This window comes from Typopeltis vanoorti, chromosome 4, assembly GCF_054136105.1.
Source record: "Typopeltis vanoorti isolate ZY-2024b chromosome 4, IOZ_Tvanoo_1.0, whole genome shotgun sequence".
NCBI classification, from domain to species: Eukaryota; Metazoa; Arthropoda; class Arachnida; order Uropygi; family Thelyphonidae; genus Typopeltis; species Typopeltis vanoorti.
This window is the reverse complement of record NC_143552.1, coordinates 167,555,991-167,574,365: the sequence shown is the minus strand read 5'-3', so window position 1 is coordinate 167,574,365 and position 18,375 is coordinate 167,555,991. Positions and strand designations below refer to the sequence as shown.

The following is an 18,375-nucleotide window of genomic DNA, read 5'->3' as shown; positions in this document are numbered from 1 at the left end:
CCCTCTACAGCTGCAATCAACTCTTGATTCGAAGAAAAACGCTAAAAGCAAGGAAGAGTTTTAGTTTTGGGAAGAGAGAAAAGTCAGAGGGAGCCAAATGTGAGGAATAGGGTGGATGTTCCAATTCATAGTGCAGATCCTTAAATTTTCCCATTGCCAAAACACCTTTGTGGGCAGGTGCATGGTCCTTATGAAAGATGATTTTTTTCTTCTGCAAAACAGGTCTTTCCTCACAAATTTTTTCGTCCAGTCTGGTTAAAAGATTGGAATAATATTCCCCGGTTATTGTTTTCCCCTTTTCAAGATAATTAATAAACATTCCCAAAACACCAATGCTATGATCTTTCCTGCTGATAGCACCGCCTTTGGTGCTGAACAAACGGCTTTGTCCTCTGTTTTAATGCTGTTTGGATTCTGGTGTCTAATGGCGAATCCAAGTCTCATCCTTAGTAATAAATCGATGCACAAAATCAGTTTTATTCTTGTTAAAATGCTCAAAGCACTGTTCAGAGATTTTCATGCAAGTGTGTTTTTTGATTTGCTGTGAGCAAGTGTGGCACCCATCTACTGCGAAGCTTTTCATTTGCAATTCTTCATGCAAAACATATCTTACACGTTCTTTTGAAATGCCTATTGTCTCAGCAATTTCATGCACTTTGACTCACTGGTCATTCAATACCATATCATGCACTTGATCCATGATTTCTGGGTGTTGTTACACTTTTACACTTTTTGGATGACGTTCTTCACGTGTATCATCTTCAAGGCGGGTACGGCCACGTTTAAATTCGGCAGCCCATTTCTTAATTGTCGAAAACGAAGGAGAAGAGCATTCATAAACCTTTATGAACTTCGAATGAATTTCTTTTGGCATTAAACCTTCTTTTACAAAGAATTTTATAACCGCACAATACTCAATTTTATCCATTTCAAAGGATACAGACAATACTTTTGCTTGAGACAGCTGTATAAAACAAACTACTTGATATAATGACTTGCAATTTTGCATAGATGTTTATGACAGGTGTACCAACTAAGAAAAAAAAAATCTTGCCAATAGTGTTGCTATCTATGGTCGAGGCTGAGAACTTTTTAGACCAACCTTATATGTTGCTATTGTAGTCCCACTTTCTCGTTTATTGGTAGAACCCCAATACATATTCCATTAACTTTCCTCATAAGCAATTTTCACAGAATTGATATAATCTTAGTTATAGTTACACACTTCAATTCTTTCGAAAGAATTCTGAGTTAATCATAATCAAGAGCCTGTGTAATTCATTGGAAATGGCAATTGCACTCCACAGCGAAAAGTGGCCCGAAGAAATAACTATACACTTTGACTCACCAGTCATCCAATACCATATCGTGATCAGTTGATCACGATATGGGTACTGGATGATTTGCTTGATCACTTGACCACGTGATCAATGATTTTTGGTGTTGTTACACTTTTTTGGACCTCCAAGTGGATCATCTTCAAGGCTGGTATGGCCACGTTTAAACTCGGCAGCCCATTTCTTAATTATCGAAAACGAAGGTGCCCATAAACTTTTATGAGCTTCGAAATAATTTATTTCTTTTGCCATTAAACCTTCTTTTACAAAGAATTTTATAATTTCACGATACTCAATTTTATCTATTTCAAGGGATACAGAGAACACTTTTGCTTCAGACAGCTTTATAAAACAAACTACTTGATGGAATGACTTGCAATTTCACATGGATGCTTATGACAGATGTACCAACTTAAAAAAAGAAATCATTCCGATAGTGTTGCCATCTATAATTCATTAACTGTCCCAAACAATTTTCACAGAATTGATATAATCTTAGTTATAGTGACACACTTCGATTCTTTCAAAAGCATTCTGATTTATCATAATCAAGAGCCTGTGTAAGTCACTGGAAACGGAGATGGCACTCCACAGTGAAAAGGGGCCCGAAGAAATAACTATGTTCAATTACATTTGGCAAGCATAGGAACTTTTTCTAAGGCTTTCTTCACCTGCTCCCAAGGTAGTCCATCTCCACAAAAGGCAAGCAATTTTTTCTCCCAGAAACTTGGGTGTTTCATCTTGTAAACTCAAGAAAGACGACTGTAGATCCCACACTATTTCAGAGAATAAACTTGGTGTTGTGACAGGGAGCATCAGATGGGGTCACATAAACCATCCATGCAATTTTACATGGATGGTTATGACAGATGTACCAACTGAGAAAAAAAAAAAAAATCACACCAATAGTGTTGCCATCTATGGTTGAGGCCAAGAACTTTTCAGACCACCCTCGTATGTTCCTATCGTAGTCCCACTTTCCCGTTTATTGGTAGAACCCCAATACATAATCCATTAACTTTTCAGACCACCCTCGTATTATTCCTCTTCGGCCTATCATAGATGGTATTAGCTCGCCTACTTATTTGTTATCTAAACATCTGGCTAATCTAAAGGAGCCCATCAGACACGGATGCCTACATCAAAAATTTTCAACACTTTGTAGAAAACAGACATTCTAGCTAGTCTGCATGTTGTATTGTTGTTCACAAATATTCCTGTAGATGAAATTATGGCACTTGTAGATAATCTTTTTCCTCAAGACATCTCTCAACTATTTAGACAGTCTCAACTCAATTTTTTTTGCCGGTGGAATGGGTAAATCTACAAACAACTATCTGCCCTTGCAATGGAAAGCCCTCTATCTCCTCCATGTAATGACTTATTCATGGAAAACTTTGAAAAAGATGTCTTGCTACAAATCCTAAACTGTCACTTTGGTGGAGATATGTAGATGACATATTAATAATATTGAAACACAGTGTGGCTGAGTTAGATGATTTTCTTTCATCAATTAACTCCTTCCACCAAAAAATTAAATTCACTTTAGAACTTGAAAATGATAGAAAGTTATCTTTCCTATATGTTATAATTTTGAAAAAAGCAGAAGGCATCTCTCTTAATGTATACCATAAGCCCACTCATATAAATCATTACCTACATTTCTCTTCATTGTACTATATATCACAAAAATTAGGTATTGTACAAATGCTGAAAAAGAGAGCGATCTCTATTACAAGAGATGAAGGAACACTAAAAGAAGAATTATATTCTCTTCTCCAACTATTGGTCAGCAATGGATATTCCTAGAAAATGGTATACAGAATACTATTCACTACTCCTCCACAGCGGATCCATGACATTCACTACAGAGCCTCAGTGTGAGATTTCAGGGGATTCCATTTCTCCTGAAATGGAATCCCCTGAAATCTCACAGCATAAGAGTGGCCTTCAAACCCATCGTGACTGTACAAGATCTATTACACCTGCTTAAGAACCACAATCCTTTTAACAAACATACTGAAGTTTACAATATTCCATGTTCTTGTGGCCTAGCTTACATAGGGAAAACATCTAGAAATTTAGAAATAAGACAAAAGAAGATTATTGGAGATGTCAATAACAACCGACAAGTCAGCTCAGGGCTGGCATTCCATTTCTCCCACACTCACCACAATACTGAATGGGACAAGAGCTCCATGCCTTATACAGAAGACAGCGACCGCAACATCAAAGAGACTATGATGGTAACCCACTCACAAGACACTCTCAACACAAACCAAGGAATGATTTTATGTGACATTTGGAAGACACTTATTAGATCTTTCAACACATTACACTTTAAATTTTCTGCCAATTATCGTGCACACTTGCTGAAAAATGACTGACCAGTGACAGCTTCCATGCTCCACATGTTGTTGTTTTTTATTTTATTTCTGTGTAACGGTTCCTACATATTTGGCTTTTAGTTATGTAATGGTTCATCTTTACTGCTTATTGTATGTTTGTTTGTTCTTTCTAACCTAAAAGAAGCCACTAGCATATGCGGCGAAACAATTAGGTTTAATTGAATATCAATTACGACCTATTAAATCCAGTGACAAAGGGAATGTCAACCTTTATGTGCATAAAGTCCGGAATGGCCAAGATGAAAGAAGAATCAACATTGACTGATCAATGGCACCAGGGGCATGACAGCAAGATGTACAGCACATCGAGGGCATGCTCCTGATATCTAAGGGACTTGTGGCCAGCTGCCGTGGAAGAGATCGGAGCCTCACCATGTATTTATCCATGGTCAACCATGAAGCACAGCATGTCACAATACGAAGTTAGAGATGTGGTTGAGATCCCTGCAACCATCAGCTCTTATAGCTACAGGGAAGAAGAGCTCGAAACCAGGAATTGTAAGACAAGAACTACTAAGGTAGTGTATCCCCCCCCAAACTCTCCAAAGAGGATACTCTCAGATGCCCCTTGTCTGAAAACCAAGAGCAATCTCTTGAAAATAGTAACATGGAACCTCAAGATACTCTATGAGGTGAGCAAATTAGACAACTTAATCCAGGAATTAGAAGAGATGAAGGCAGATATCAGTGAAGTGAGGTGGACAGATACAAGCATAATAAGAAGAAAAAATCATATTATATTCTACTCTGGCAGTGACTTACACCTTAACGAAGTAGCATTTGTTTGAAGTAATAGAATTGCAAAACCTCTACATGGATATTGGCCCATAAATGACAGAATAACATTTGTATGCACCAACCCAAGACCATCCAGATGAAAAGTTGGAACAGTTTTATGAAGATCCAAACTGTAATCTCCAGTGCTGTCAGATGATATTATTATAATGATGAGCGACCTAAATGCAAAAGTGGGTTCAGAAAAAAGCATGGGAAACCAAGGGCTTGGAATCAGAATCTTGGAATGAAAGAGGTGAAAGACTGATTCAATTCTGTGAAACCAATGACCTAATAATTGCAAACACACTATTTAAACATCCTCCCAGAAGACTATATACATGGAAAAGCCCTGGAGACATCTATAGAAACCAAACTGACTATAATAATAAGCAAAAGATTCCGAAATGCAATAACACAAACAAAAACATATCTTGGGGCAGACATAGGATCAGACCACAACCCAGTAATTGCAAAAATCAAAACAAAACTTAAGATACTAAGCCAACCATTCATAAGAGAAACTTATAATTCAGATTCATTTAACAACTGAGAAGTTAAAGACTGCTTTATAAAAGAATTTACAAAATCCCTTAACAAGTCTGACACAACTCACACAGAAAATAGAAACCCAATTGATGAAATTAACATGAACTAGCAAACATTCAAAAATAGCATCAACGAAACAGCCAAAAATACACTCCCACAATTAAAAAGGAAAAGGAATAAACCTTGGATAAATGAAAAAATATTAAAGTTGATGAAACAAAGAAATAAGTCGAAGAACAAACTCAAATATAAAAGCATGAATACAGAAATAAAAAGAATGCAGAAAAGCCAAAGAGGAATGGATTATGAATAAATGTACAGACATAGAAAACCTTGAGAGAAAGCACAGAAGCAGAGAAATGACAAGCAGGACAAATACAGTAAATCACTCGAGTGTCATTAGAGACTCAAGAGACCATATTCTAATGGATAAAAAAGAATCATGGAAAGATGGATTGAATATATAAGGAAATTATATGAGCAACAAAGAAATAATATTTCTGAACAGACAGATTTAGAAGAACCATCCATTTTACTTTGTGAAGTTGAAAACGGCATTAAAACTAAAACCACATAAAGCTTCAGGAATAGATAATATCTTGGCAAAATGGTTGAATTTCAATCCTCCTTCATCTGAGAGCTCCAGATGAAGGAGGACTGAAATTCCTAATAAAATTATGCAATAAGATATACGAGACTGGATTTCTACCCAAAGATATTAATCCCTCAATTTTCGTTCCAATTTCCCAAAAAAACAAAAGCTACAAGATGTGAAGAGTTCAGGAAAATTAGCCTCATCAATCAAATATCAAAAGTCCTCTTATAATTATTTTGGAAAGAAATAAAAGAAAAATAAACATAGAAATAAATGATACACAGAGTGGTTTCAAGGAAAATGTAAGTACAAGAGAAGGTATTTTCAACATCAGTTGAAAAAAGGCAATGAGCAATTAATTGAAATCCTTTCAAAAAGATAGGCATGGACAGAAAAGACATTAGGCTAATAACTAATCTTTACCAGTAACAGACTGCATCTTTGAGAATAAATGGAGAGACTCAGAAGAATTCGCAGTTTAGAAAGCTGTGAGACAAGGCTGTGTCTTGTCTGATTCTCTTTAACCTATACACAGAAGAAATATTTAATAAAATTAGTAACCTAAAAGGAATCACTGTAGGGGGCAGAAATATTAATAACCTAAGATATATATATATATAGCCAACTGTCATATGGCGTTGAATACACTGGTTCTCGTCCGATCACCGAAGTTAAGCAGCATTGAGCTCAGTTAGTACTTGGGAGGGTACAACCTGGGAATACTGAGTACCATTGGCGTAAGATTTTCTTCGGGAAGTTTCATGGAGGCAGGAATTGGAAGGCCGGATTTTCATTAGTGCGTGGGAAATTGTGAAAGAATATTTGTTAGCAGCAATGGTAAGTTGTATACCACAAGTGAAGAAGAGGACACAATTTGGAGTAAAGTGGATGACAAACAATATTAAACAGGAATTGCATGTGAAAAAGAGGCTATGGAAGAGATATAAGGAGACAGGTGAAGAGAAGATGCATGAAGAATATAAGACACAGGCCAGAAGAGTGACTAGTGTAGTAAGGAAAGCGAAACTGGAATATGAGAGGAGATTGGCCCTAAGATCCAAAGAAAATCGTAGGGAATTTTTTAGCTATGTGGCCAGTAAGAGGAGAAATGACTGTGGAAGAATGATATTGTGGGATAAAAATGGGAATAGAGTGACTGATGCAGAGGACATAGTGGAATTGTTCAATGAACACTTTATTGGAGTATTTCATCCTAGAGGAGTCAGTTTTAATGCTAGAGGGATAAGGCAGGTTCGAGGTGTAGAGGTACAGGAGGAGAATGTGTTTCAGATACTGAGTACTCTGGATGTCAGTAAAGCTTTGGGACTGGATGGTATTTCACCATGAGTTTTGAGAGAATGTGCTAGGGAATTGACAGTGCCTTTAACCTGGCTTTTCAATGAAGGTCTGGCTGCAGGAAAGGCGCCCAGGGAATAGAAGGAAGGTAAGATAGTGCCATTGCATAAGGGTGGTAACAGACTGGCAGTGTCAAATTATAGGCCAGTTTGTATGTCATCAGTAGTTGTTAAGATCTTGGAGAGAGTAGTGAGGGACCATATACAGCATTGGACAGATGAGGGTAATGTTATCTGTGAGAGTCAACATGGATTTGTGAAAGCGTGCTCTTGTTTTAGCAATATGCTAGCCTTTTATAACAAAGTTACAAGAACATTAGATGAGGGAAAGGCATATACTGCAATTTTCTTAGCGAAGGCATTTGACAGGGTGCCACATGATAAGCTGATATTTAAGTTGCAGCACATGGGTCTGGATGTAAGATTGGTCAACTGGATTCAGGATTGGCTGTCTGATAGGTATCAGAGAGTAGTGTATGGTGGAGCAGTTTCAAGGAGGCAGAGAGTTACAAGTGGGGTCCCACAAGGCTCAGTACTAGGACCTATATCGTTTAACCTTTATATCAATGACATTGCCAGTGGATTGCAAGGGGATATTCAGTTGTTTGCGGATGATGCGAAGTTGGGAAGGATTATTAGTAATACTGCAGATGTGGTAGCCCTGCAAGAGGATTTGAATAAGCTACATAGATGGGCAAATAAATGGGGGGTATCAGTTTAATGCAGCAAAATGTAAGGTCTTGAGGTTTGGGAAACATCGATGGGATGCTGCATACTCTATGGGAGGAGTTATACTGGAGGAAGTAGGGGGAGACAAGAGATCTGGGGTTGATGATTGATAGAAACCTGAAATTTAGGGGACATATTGCAAAGGTGGTGAAGGTAACATAGATGATTGCTGCAATTATGAGAAGGACACTGACCTGCAGAGATAAAAGGGTTACCATTCTGTTGTATAAGTCTCTGATCAGACCACACTTAGACTATTGTTCTCAGATTTGGTCCCCAGGATTTATTATTATTATTATTATTCAGGCCTCCAAGGAGTCAAAAGACTCATCGAGGGAGGTCCTTCCTAAGACATAAAGTCTGTCAAGACTCATCGAGGGGAGGTCCCCCCCCTGAGAAACACAAAGTCTATCATACCACTCTTTAAACTCACTGACCGTTCTCGCTCCCACCACTCCATCAGGCAATGCATTCCACGGCTCAACCACCCTCCACACAAAGAAACCACTCCTTACCCTCTTGCTCACAGTTTCCTATCGTAACTTCAGGGATGGCCTCTTGTCATCACTCCTTCCCGCTGTTCAACCAAGCGAAAGAACTCCCCAGTGTCAACCCTGTAACCACCTCTCAACAGTTTAAAAGTCTCAATCATATCACCTCTCCTTCTTCTATCCATCAAACTCTGCAGTCCACATTCTCTCAGCCGATCCTCATAACTATCCTTTTACAGTCCTGAAACCATCTTTGTCATCCGTCTTTGTATCCTTTCCACAGTTAATTTATCCCCTTCAAATCCTGGGGACCAAATCTGAGAACAATAGTCCAAGTGTGGTCTGATCAGAGACTTATACAACGGAATGATAACCCTCTTATCTCTGCAGGTCAGTGTCCTTCTCATAATAGCAGCAATCCTCTATGTTACCTTCACCACCTTTGCAATATGTCCCCTAAACTTCAGGTTACTATCAATCATCAACCCCAGATCTCTTGTCTCCCCTACTTCCTCCAGTATAACTCCTCCCACAGAGTATGCAGCATCCCATCGATGTTTCCCAAACCTCAAGACCTTACATTTTGCTGCATTAAACTGACACCCCCATTCATTTGCCCATCTATCTAGCTTATTTAAATCCTCTTACAGGGCTACCACATCTGCACTATTACTAATAATCCTTCCCAGCTTCGCATCATCCGCAAACAACTGAATATTCCCCTGCAATCCACTGGCTATGTCATTGATATAAAGGTTAAACAATATAGGTCCTAGTACTGAGCCTTGTGGGAACCCACTTGTAACTCTCTGCCTCCTGGAAACTGCTCCACCATACACAACTCTCTGATACCTATCAGACAGCCAATCCTGAATCCAGTTGACCAATCTGACATCCAGACCCATGTGCTGCAACTTAAATATCAGCTTATCATGTGGCACCCTGTTAATAAATGCCTTCGCCAAGTCTAAGAAAATTGCAGTATATGCCTTTCCCTCATCTAATGTTCTTGTAATTTTATTATAAAAATCTAGCATATTGCTAAAACAAGAGCGTCCTTTCACAAATCCATGTTGATTCTCACAGATAACATTACCCTCATCTGCCCAATGCTGTATTCGGTCCCTCACTACTTTCTCCAAGATCTTAACAACTACTGATGACACACAGACTGGCCTATAATTAGACACTTCCAGTCTGTTACCACCCTTATGTAATGGCACTATCTTACCTTCCTTCCATTCCCTGGGCACCTTTGCCAAAGCTAGACTTTCATTGAAAAGCCACGTTAAAGGCACTGTCAATTCCCTAGCACATTCTCTCAAAACTCATGGTGAAATACCATCCAGTCCCACAGCTTTACTGACATCCAGAGTACTCAGTATCTGAAACACACTCTCCTCCTGTACCTCCAGACCTTGAACCAGTCCTATCCCTCTAGCATTAAAACTGACTCCTCTAGGATGAAATACTCCAATAAAGTGTTCAATGAACAATTCCACTATGTCCTCTGCATCAGTCACTCTATTCCCATTTTTATCCCACAATATCATTCTTCCACAGTCATTTCTCCTCCTACTGGCCACATAGCTAAAAAATTCCCTAGGATTTTCTTTGGATCTTAGGGCCAATCTCCTCTCATATTCCAGTTTCGCTTTCCTTACCACACTAGTCACTCTTCTGGCCTGTGTCTTATATTCCTCATGCATCTCTTCACCTGTCTCCTTATATCTCTTCCATAGCCTCTTTTTCGCATGCAATTCCTGCTTAATATTGTTTGTCATCCACTTTACTCCAAATTGCGTCCTCTTCTTCACTCGTGGTATACAACTTACCATTGCTGATAACAAATATTCTTTCACAATTTCCCACGCACTAGTGATATCCCGGCCTTCCAATTCCTCCCTCCATGAAACTTCCCGAAGTTGACGTCTAAGACTATTATAATCACCTGCCTTATAATTCCACATAAGTTCCCATCTCTTTGATACTCTTGCATGTCTATTCATTTTCCAAGTCAACACCACATGGTCACACTCTCTCCAACTGGTGGGAGAGACGTCAACTCGGTTATTATCAACTCTTCTGATGCTATAACCAAATCGAAAACTTTTGAACCTCTTGTTCCCTCTGTTACATGTTGCCTAAGACATTTGTCCCTCAAGAATTCTAGAAATTTCATTCCCCTATTGCTACATGCATCTTCCTCTCTCCAATTTATACTACTGAAGTTAAAATCTCCCATAACAATCATTCTTCTTGCACTTGCCAAACTTAGCTGTCTAAACATCTCCTGGTCCCCATCCTCTGTGCTCCTGGGTCTGTAGCAACACCCCACTAAATATCCTGTCTTGCCTACCTCTACCTCACACCATACGCTCTCAAAATCATTTGTCTCACTTCCTTCCAAATTCTCCACTCTTAGAGGACATAGGTCATCACTTATCATAAGCAGTACTCCACCACCATGCTTTCCCCTCCTATCCTGATGAAAAATGCTATACCCAGCGACTTCTATTCCTGTTGTTATATCCCCTTCTGTCAACCACGTCTCAGTGATCGCAATAATTTTTGGCCAGGCTGATGCTATCTGCGCCACCAATTCCTCTCCCTTATTCCGGATACTCCTGGCATTAGTATAAAGCATATAAATGCCATTGTTTCTATACCCAGCATTATCCCTTCTAGACTCCACTGGGCTCAGTGTTACCTGACATTGTCTCCCTTCTCCCAAGTATCCATTCCCACAAGAGGCCACCCCTGCTATCATCCTCCCTGGGACACGCTGACTCGTTCAGAACAGCAATCTCTCCAGATGCCTACGTCCTTCCTCATTCTAATGTAAACGGTCTCTCGCATACAATTCCTCTCTTTCCTCAAACGCACTCCAAGCATCCACATATACCAGTCCTCTCTTGTCACACATTCTCGCTATGATGCCATTCAATATCACCGCTCTTCTGCTCAGCTCATCATTATCATACCTAGGCAACACGCACACTATTTTTCCTCTCTCTGTCTTCTTCTGTACAGTCTCAAGCAAAAATCTCATATCTCTCGCTGCCCGACTTACATTACCACTCAAGTCATTCGTTCCTACCATCACAATCATCTCATCCACCCTTTCACCTCTCTTAATTGCCATAGCCACCCTTTCTATTGTTCCTCCTGGCAAACACTCCTCACGCATCCTATCTTGAACACCACGGATCATTGAGTCGCCATACATTATACCTCTTACTATTCCCTTGCTCCTATTGTTTCCATTCTCTCCTCTTCTTTCATCCCCATACCTCTCATTCATACTCCCTAAATTCTCTCTCTCTCCTACTCTGATTCGCCTTGCATTTATCTCTTCCATTCTCCTAATCTTATCTTTCATACTTCTGCTCTCATTCACAAGACATTCCACCTCTTCTTTCAACTCATCTATCTCCCTCTGCAGGTCAGTCACTCTTAATCTAAATTCACTCTCCCAAACAAAACCATCTCCTAAACTTTCACAGTCACTCACACCTTCCACACTATCAACTATTATTTTCTCATTCTCTCCTATCACACTACTTGTCTTACTACATTCATTCCCCGTTCCTGGAGCAACAAAGTCGGATATCGATATATCTAATGTACTTATTTCCTCCATCTGCCTGCATTTTGCGCACATACGCTCTCCACTCTCTTTAACAAGTCACATATGTAATTCCCGAGACACATACATGCCGCAAGTACTGCATGCCACAAAGTCCCTTATGATATTGCTAATAATTGAGTTCTTAAATGGCGGAGGACTTGGCGTTACGCAACTTGCGACTGCTGCTGAATCCACCATCATTCCTTACTGCCGAGTAGCATAATCTTTAATAATTATTCAATTAATAAATAAGAGGGAAAAAAAAAGTACAAACATCAGAACATTTAAGTACTAAATACAATTAAATAAAATGAAATATAACTAAATACAGTAACTTAGCTTTGTTTTGTCTTCCACCGTTACGCGTTAGATTCCGACGGTACCAAAATATATTATATCGTGACAGCAACTAACTTCCAAAAAACAACCACTGAAGTACACTCGTATTCAGAGAAACAATTTAGCACTCAAAAATGTAGAAAAACGGGGAAAAAAGCGGACTATTCACCGATTAAAAATCACTTTCTTCTGCACAGCTCAAATTCACCGCCACGTGCTACGGCGACGCTAGCGCCACTCTCAAAAATTGGTTAAGTGCCGCGAAGTAAGCGTCAGTGCCTTAACCTTATATGTATTAGGCCCAGAGGCTGGTCCGTCCTTATCAAGGGGAGTGCTAACCTTCTCTCCTTTCATACAACACAATTTGAATGGGATAAATTAACTGTGGAAAGGGTAGAGAGAGAGATGGATGACAAAGATGGTTTCAGGACTGTACAATTGTGGTTATGAGGATCGGCTGAGGGAATGTGGACTGCAGAGTTTGGTGGATAGAAGAAGGAGAGGTGGTATGATTGAGACTTTTAAACTGTTGAGAGGGGACAGGGTTGACACTGGGGAGTTCTTTCGCTTGGTTGAACAGCGGGAGGGAGTGATGACAAGAGGCCATCCCTGGAAGTTATGAAAGGAAACTATGAGCAAGAGGGTGAGGAGTGGTTTCTTTGCATGGAGGGTGGTTGAACCGTGGAATGCATTGCCTGATGGAGTGGTGAGAGCGAGAACGGTCAATGAGTTTAAGGAGTGGTATGATAGACTTTGTGTTTCTTAGGGGGGGGGACCTCCCCTCGATGATTCTTGACAGACTTTATGTTCTTAGGAAGGACCTCCCACAATGAGTCTTTTGACTCCATGGAGGCCTGAATAATAATAATAATATGCAGATGACACGGTTCTTCTAGCTGAAAACAAATATGACCTCAAGACAGTATGGCCTCAGTTTCAACTTTAAAAAGACAAAAATCATGATAATTTCAAGAGAAAAGGAAATACCAAAAATCTGCATCAATATAAAAGGAAATACCAAAAATCTGCATCAATATAAAAGGAAATAAATTAAAACAAGTGCAAACACACATACCTCGGACACTTGATCACAGAGAATGACAGGAAAGAAGATGAAATTAGGAGGAGGATTTAAATTGCAAGGTCAACTTTCAATAAGATGAAAAATCTACTGACATCTAGAGAATTAAATCTGAAACAAGACTAAGAATCTCCAAATGTCACATATGGTCCACTTTATTATACAGAATAGAGATATGGACACTCTCCAATCTGAGTGTGAAAAAACTGGAGGCCTTTGAAATGTGGATGCTGCAAAGAATTATGAGAATATCATGGAAAGACAAAAAGATAAACAAAGAGGTACCAGAGATGGTAGGTGAAAACTGAAGTCTGATAAAAGAAATTAAAAAGAGCAAAGTCAACTATTTCGGATATATTCTTAGACATAACTGCCGACAAAGGACACTTCTCAAAGGAACTGTGAAGGAAACAGAAGCAGAGAAAGACAAAGTGGATGAAAAATATAGAAGACTGGACCTATCTCTCATATGAGGAATGCAGCAGAGAGGTGCAGAATAGGACATGGCGGAGACACATAGTAGTTGATCTCCTGGAGGGAGAAGACACCTGATATGACAGGAGAAACCCAGTGTTATTTTTTGTTTTTGTTAGCTAGTAAATTTGATGCTAGCAAAACACAACCCTATTTCTCATAAAACATGTCACTTTATCCCTCCCCCGTTGATGATATTTAAATCTCTAATCAAGATCAGATTTCTTTTCTTCGACTTGCTTGCACATCTATCTTTTCCTTGCACCAACCCATCACATCCATAGCCTCCTTAGCATTCAAAAAACTTGCCCTACTTTTCCTTCAAGATATAACTTCTAATGTTATATAAATAAGGAGTTCTCTCTTAAATTATATCATAATTTCCAAATCTTCCCAACCTTTTCCAGTGGTACATGATTGACTATCTAGAAGAGAGCAAGATACTTAATATATGACCTTTCCTCTCACAAACTCAACCAATCACTTTTTTGATAGATCATCTGTTTCAGCATTACATATCCTTTTTTTTTTACATCTACTTTCAAGGGTGCTGCCTCCATCCACTGCAATTCCTCTACTTACTTCCAAATGTGAAAAGACAAGCAACTGCCAGTTAACATTCATACACTGTTTTGATAAATTTGAAGTGAAACTATGTCTCATTCTCATGTTTTATTCCATTTATTTCAGTTTTCTGGAAAACAACCTCCACATTCTATTTCTATTCTATCTTGAGATTATATTCTATGATCTCAAGTTCTTTGGAGAACACATCACAGATTCTTTTTTATGCTAATTACTTGTTTACATATAGCACATTGTTGTGTTATAGGTTTTGCAACCACTCAAATGTGGGGCTGACATAAAAAAAAAAAAAAATGTTAACATCATAATTTATCATTTTCAAAATTAATATATGTTACTTACCTGACTGGCACACTCTAAAGAACACTCTTTAGTTAGATAAGAAACAGTCTTGAGACTTTCTTTGAGAAGATCCTCATTTTCTGAATTAAGTAACTGTACTACGTGAAGCAGTCCACGTGCTTCGATTATGCTTTGTCTGCACTTGGGATTAATTCCTAAAATTCTAATAAAAGAAAATTTGATTAGCAATTTATTAGGTTAACTTCAAAATATACAGGTTAAAACACACAACACACAATCTGCTCATGTAAGGTAATCTGATCTTGAAAAATTTTTATAACAGGTGAAACTTCTATTATTTTTTTTGGAAGAGAAGATGGTTTTCCCACTGACCTTTTATTTTTAGTAAAGGCCAAACTATGAAGATGTTGGGGTGAAATGAAGACTTGAGAGGATGAAAAAGACTGATTGTGTGTTTGCTATTTTGTATTTTATATAAAATTATCTTTTATTTTCAAATCTTTATGCTAGAAAAAGAAGTGAGAGAAAAAAATATTCTATCTTCTTTTTTTTGTTTAAGTTAAGGGATATTACATCCCATATAGTTTCTTAGCCGAATAAGAAACTCAAAGAGTTTCATGCCGAATATAGTAAAAACTATATATATAAAGTTCGACGATTCCAAGCGTAAGCAAATACCTGGATACTGCAGCACTGATCCCAAAGGGTAGTGCAAGCTGGGGCAACTCGTGGTAGAGGTGGAGTGAGCTCCAATCACTATTCTCGATATTTGCCCATAATGTGAACTTAGCTCCTAGGAACTGTATTTTTGTTCACATTATGAGAGAAGGTCACTACTACCCAGACCGGTTTCGACCTTTATTGAGGTCTCATCAGTGAGTAGCCAGACCTGGTTAATATCAAGTTTGTAGCGAACAGAACTTGTACCCCTACTACGAGTATTGCCGTGAGGTGCTCTAATAAATTATTAGATATGTGAAGAGCCAAAGGCTTCAATTCGGCGACATATAACTTGTTTAAGTTAAGTTATATTACATCCCATATAGTTTCTTAGCCGAATAAGAAACTCAAAGAGTTTCATGCCGAATATAGTAAAAACTATATATATAAAGTACGGTGATTCCAAGCGTAAGCAAATACCTGGATACTGCAGCACTGATCCCAAAGGGTAGTGCAAGCTGGGGCAACTTGTGGTAGAGGTGGAGCGAGCTCCGATCACTATTCTTGATATTTGCCCATAATGTGAACTTAGCTCCTAGGAACTGTATTTTTGTTCACATTATGAGAGAAGGTCACTACCCAGACCGGTTTCGACCTTTATTGAGGTCTCATCAGTGAGTAGCCAGACCTGGTTAATATCACGTTTGTAGCGAACAGAACTTGTACCCCTACTACGAGTATTGCCGTGAGGTGCTCTAATAAATTATTAGATATGTGAAGAGCCAAAGGCTTCAATTCGGCGACAGGTGACACATCCCTCAAGTGCACAGTTGCCAGTAGACTAAATACATAAAACATACACAAAATTGGCACCACTGGTAACACTTGCATTTGGAGACAGAGAAATTAAAAATGTTCGTAATATATAAATTTAACATTTTTTACGATTTCAATAAATATTACTAGTATTACTAGGAGATGACATATTTTCTAGTTTTCATTTTATTTTTTCCTTATTTAATATAATAAATGACAGCGCAGGTGCATGCAAATAGCTCCATGGGTGTATTTGCACATGCAGGCATAGGGTAGAGAACCATCTGGCTACTCACTGATGAGACCTCAATAAAGGTCGAAACTGGTCTGGGTAGTGACCTTCTCTCATAATGTGAACAAAAATACAGTTCCTAGGAGCTAAGTTCACATTATGGGCAAATATCAAGAATAGTGATCGGAGCTCGCTCCAACTCTACCACAAGTTGCCCCAGCTAGCACTACCCTTTGGGATCAGTGCTGCAGTATCCAGGTATTTGCTTACGCTTGGAATCGCCGAACTTTATATATATAGTTTTTACTATATTCGGCATGAAACTCTTTGAGTTTCTTATTCGGCTAAGAAACTATATGGGATGTAATATCCCTTAACTTAAACAAGTTATATGTCGCCGAATTGAAGCCTTTGGCTCTTCACATATCTAATAAAATATTCTATCTTCATTTAAAAACAAGCTACAGTAGTTCAGCATGAACATTAAAGGACTCTTTTTGTTAAATTGACATTATTATTATTAAGAAAGCCTCTAGGGAGTCTACGGCTTCACTGAGAGAGGCCAAATATCACTCGCACCACTTGTCACACCTTTTCTTGAATTCATTCATGATATCAGCATTTGCAATTTCCAAAGGCAAGCCATTCAAAGTCATGCAAGAAAGTGGAATTGAACCAGATATTAGAATCAGAGATATCAAAATTAGCTCTCTGCTTCATGCAGATATGGTTAGCATAAACATATCCAGTACAAGTCTACAGGATTCGCTAAACAAACTGAATTACACCTGTAGCAAATTTGGCATGAAAGTCAGCAACAAAAAGACCAAAACTATGAAAATAGTCAGAAACATAGACATCTTCAGCTGACTTCTCAATGGAGAACATATAGAAGTATTTCAACTATTTAGGCAGTTTAGTTAAGATAGAAAATTAAATTTAAAAAGACAACAGAATAAGCAAGGATGGTATGATTGAAGCCAGCTAAATAAATTTACATGGAATAAGACAGAAATTAACCAAAATACCAAACTAGCAGTATACAGGAGAGAGTTCCAACCAGTTTTAAGTTACAGATCAGAGAGTTGGGTTAGTAAGAAAGCACTAGATCAAAGATTAGAGACCACAGAATGAGTTCTGAGGAAAATTAGGGGCCTGAACAGATGGCATCAATGGTAGATTCATTATTATTAGAACAATTGTTACAAGACACCTCTAAGGAGCCTAAGGACTCATCATGAGGTCTTCCACTGCACTATGCACATCTCACTGTTCCCCATACTTAATCCTTGAACTACACAATGACACTAATACCATCAACACATGCTACCTGCTGCTTGCCACCAACAATCGTATTTTTTGTCTGTAAATTGTGTGTTCTCATGGTCGATTTGCCTGTATGCAGGGGGAAAAACCGTAGTTTCCAAGAGGAAAAAACCCTGCTACCTCCACATGAAATCAGTTAATTCGCCTTCAACTGAAAAAGCCTATAAAAAGATTCCTCAATCGTGACAAGAATTGGACTTAGATCTTTCCCACTCAAAAGGTATAATGTCCCATTTTCTTCCAGTTGCACTATTAAGGTGCCTGATATTAATTATCATATTAATCATGAAGACAATAAGAAGGAACTTAACACTGTTTGCATTAGTAAGAAATATTCAAGACTATGTGAGTAGGTCTAATTCAAAGGTGTTATGGTCACCTAACTAGAATGGGAGAAGAAAGGTTTCCAAAACAGCTGTCTGATGTCAAAATTGCAAGAAAAAGACCTACAGGAAAATCAAGGTCTAGGTGGATTGATTTAATCAGAAGTGCCTTAGAAGAACAAAATGTTAGTTATGAATATTGGAGTACAAACAAGTAAGAGACTAATTTGGAGAAAAACAGATAGGAAATTAATAATAATGTAAACTAAATCATGTTGTGCTGCCACAATACTCTGAATACTCCTTAAGGGTACAGATCAGGAAACTAATGATGACAAAATTTAGTTAACTAAAAAAACTTCCAAAA

The 18,375-nt window shown here is 38.4% G+C and overlaps 1 protein-coding gene, 1 non-coding gene and 1 pseudogene across 2 annotated transcripts in view; 1 reads left to right on the top strand and 2 right to left on the bottom strand.

Annotated features, from left to right (window-relative positions):
- LOC150107830 (uncharacterized) overlaps positions 1-18,375 on the bottom strand; it is a 143,910-nt gene that overhangs the window by 87,499 nt on the left and 38,036 nt on the right. The window contains exon 2 of the mRNA XM_090392195.1: positions 14,691-14,853. Within this exon, the coding sequence (XP_090248321.1) occupies positions 14,691-14,853 (163 nt within the window). The remainder of the gene's footprint in view (positions 1-14,690; positions 14,854-18,375) is intronic.
- LOC150107832 (5S ribosomal RNA) lies at positions 6,284-6,401 on the top strand (annotated as a pseudogene).
- On the bottom strand, positions 12,451-12,569 carry LOC150107831 (U6atac minor spliceosomal RNA). The gene has a single exon (XR_016548282.1). It is a non-coding gene; the product is annotated as a U6atac minor spliceosomal RNA (small nuclear RNA).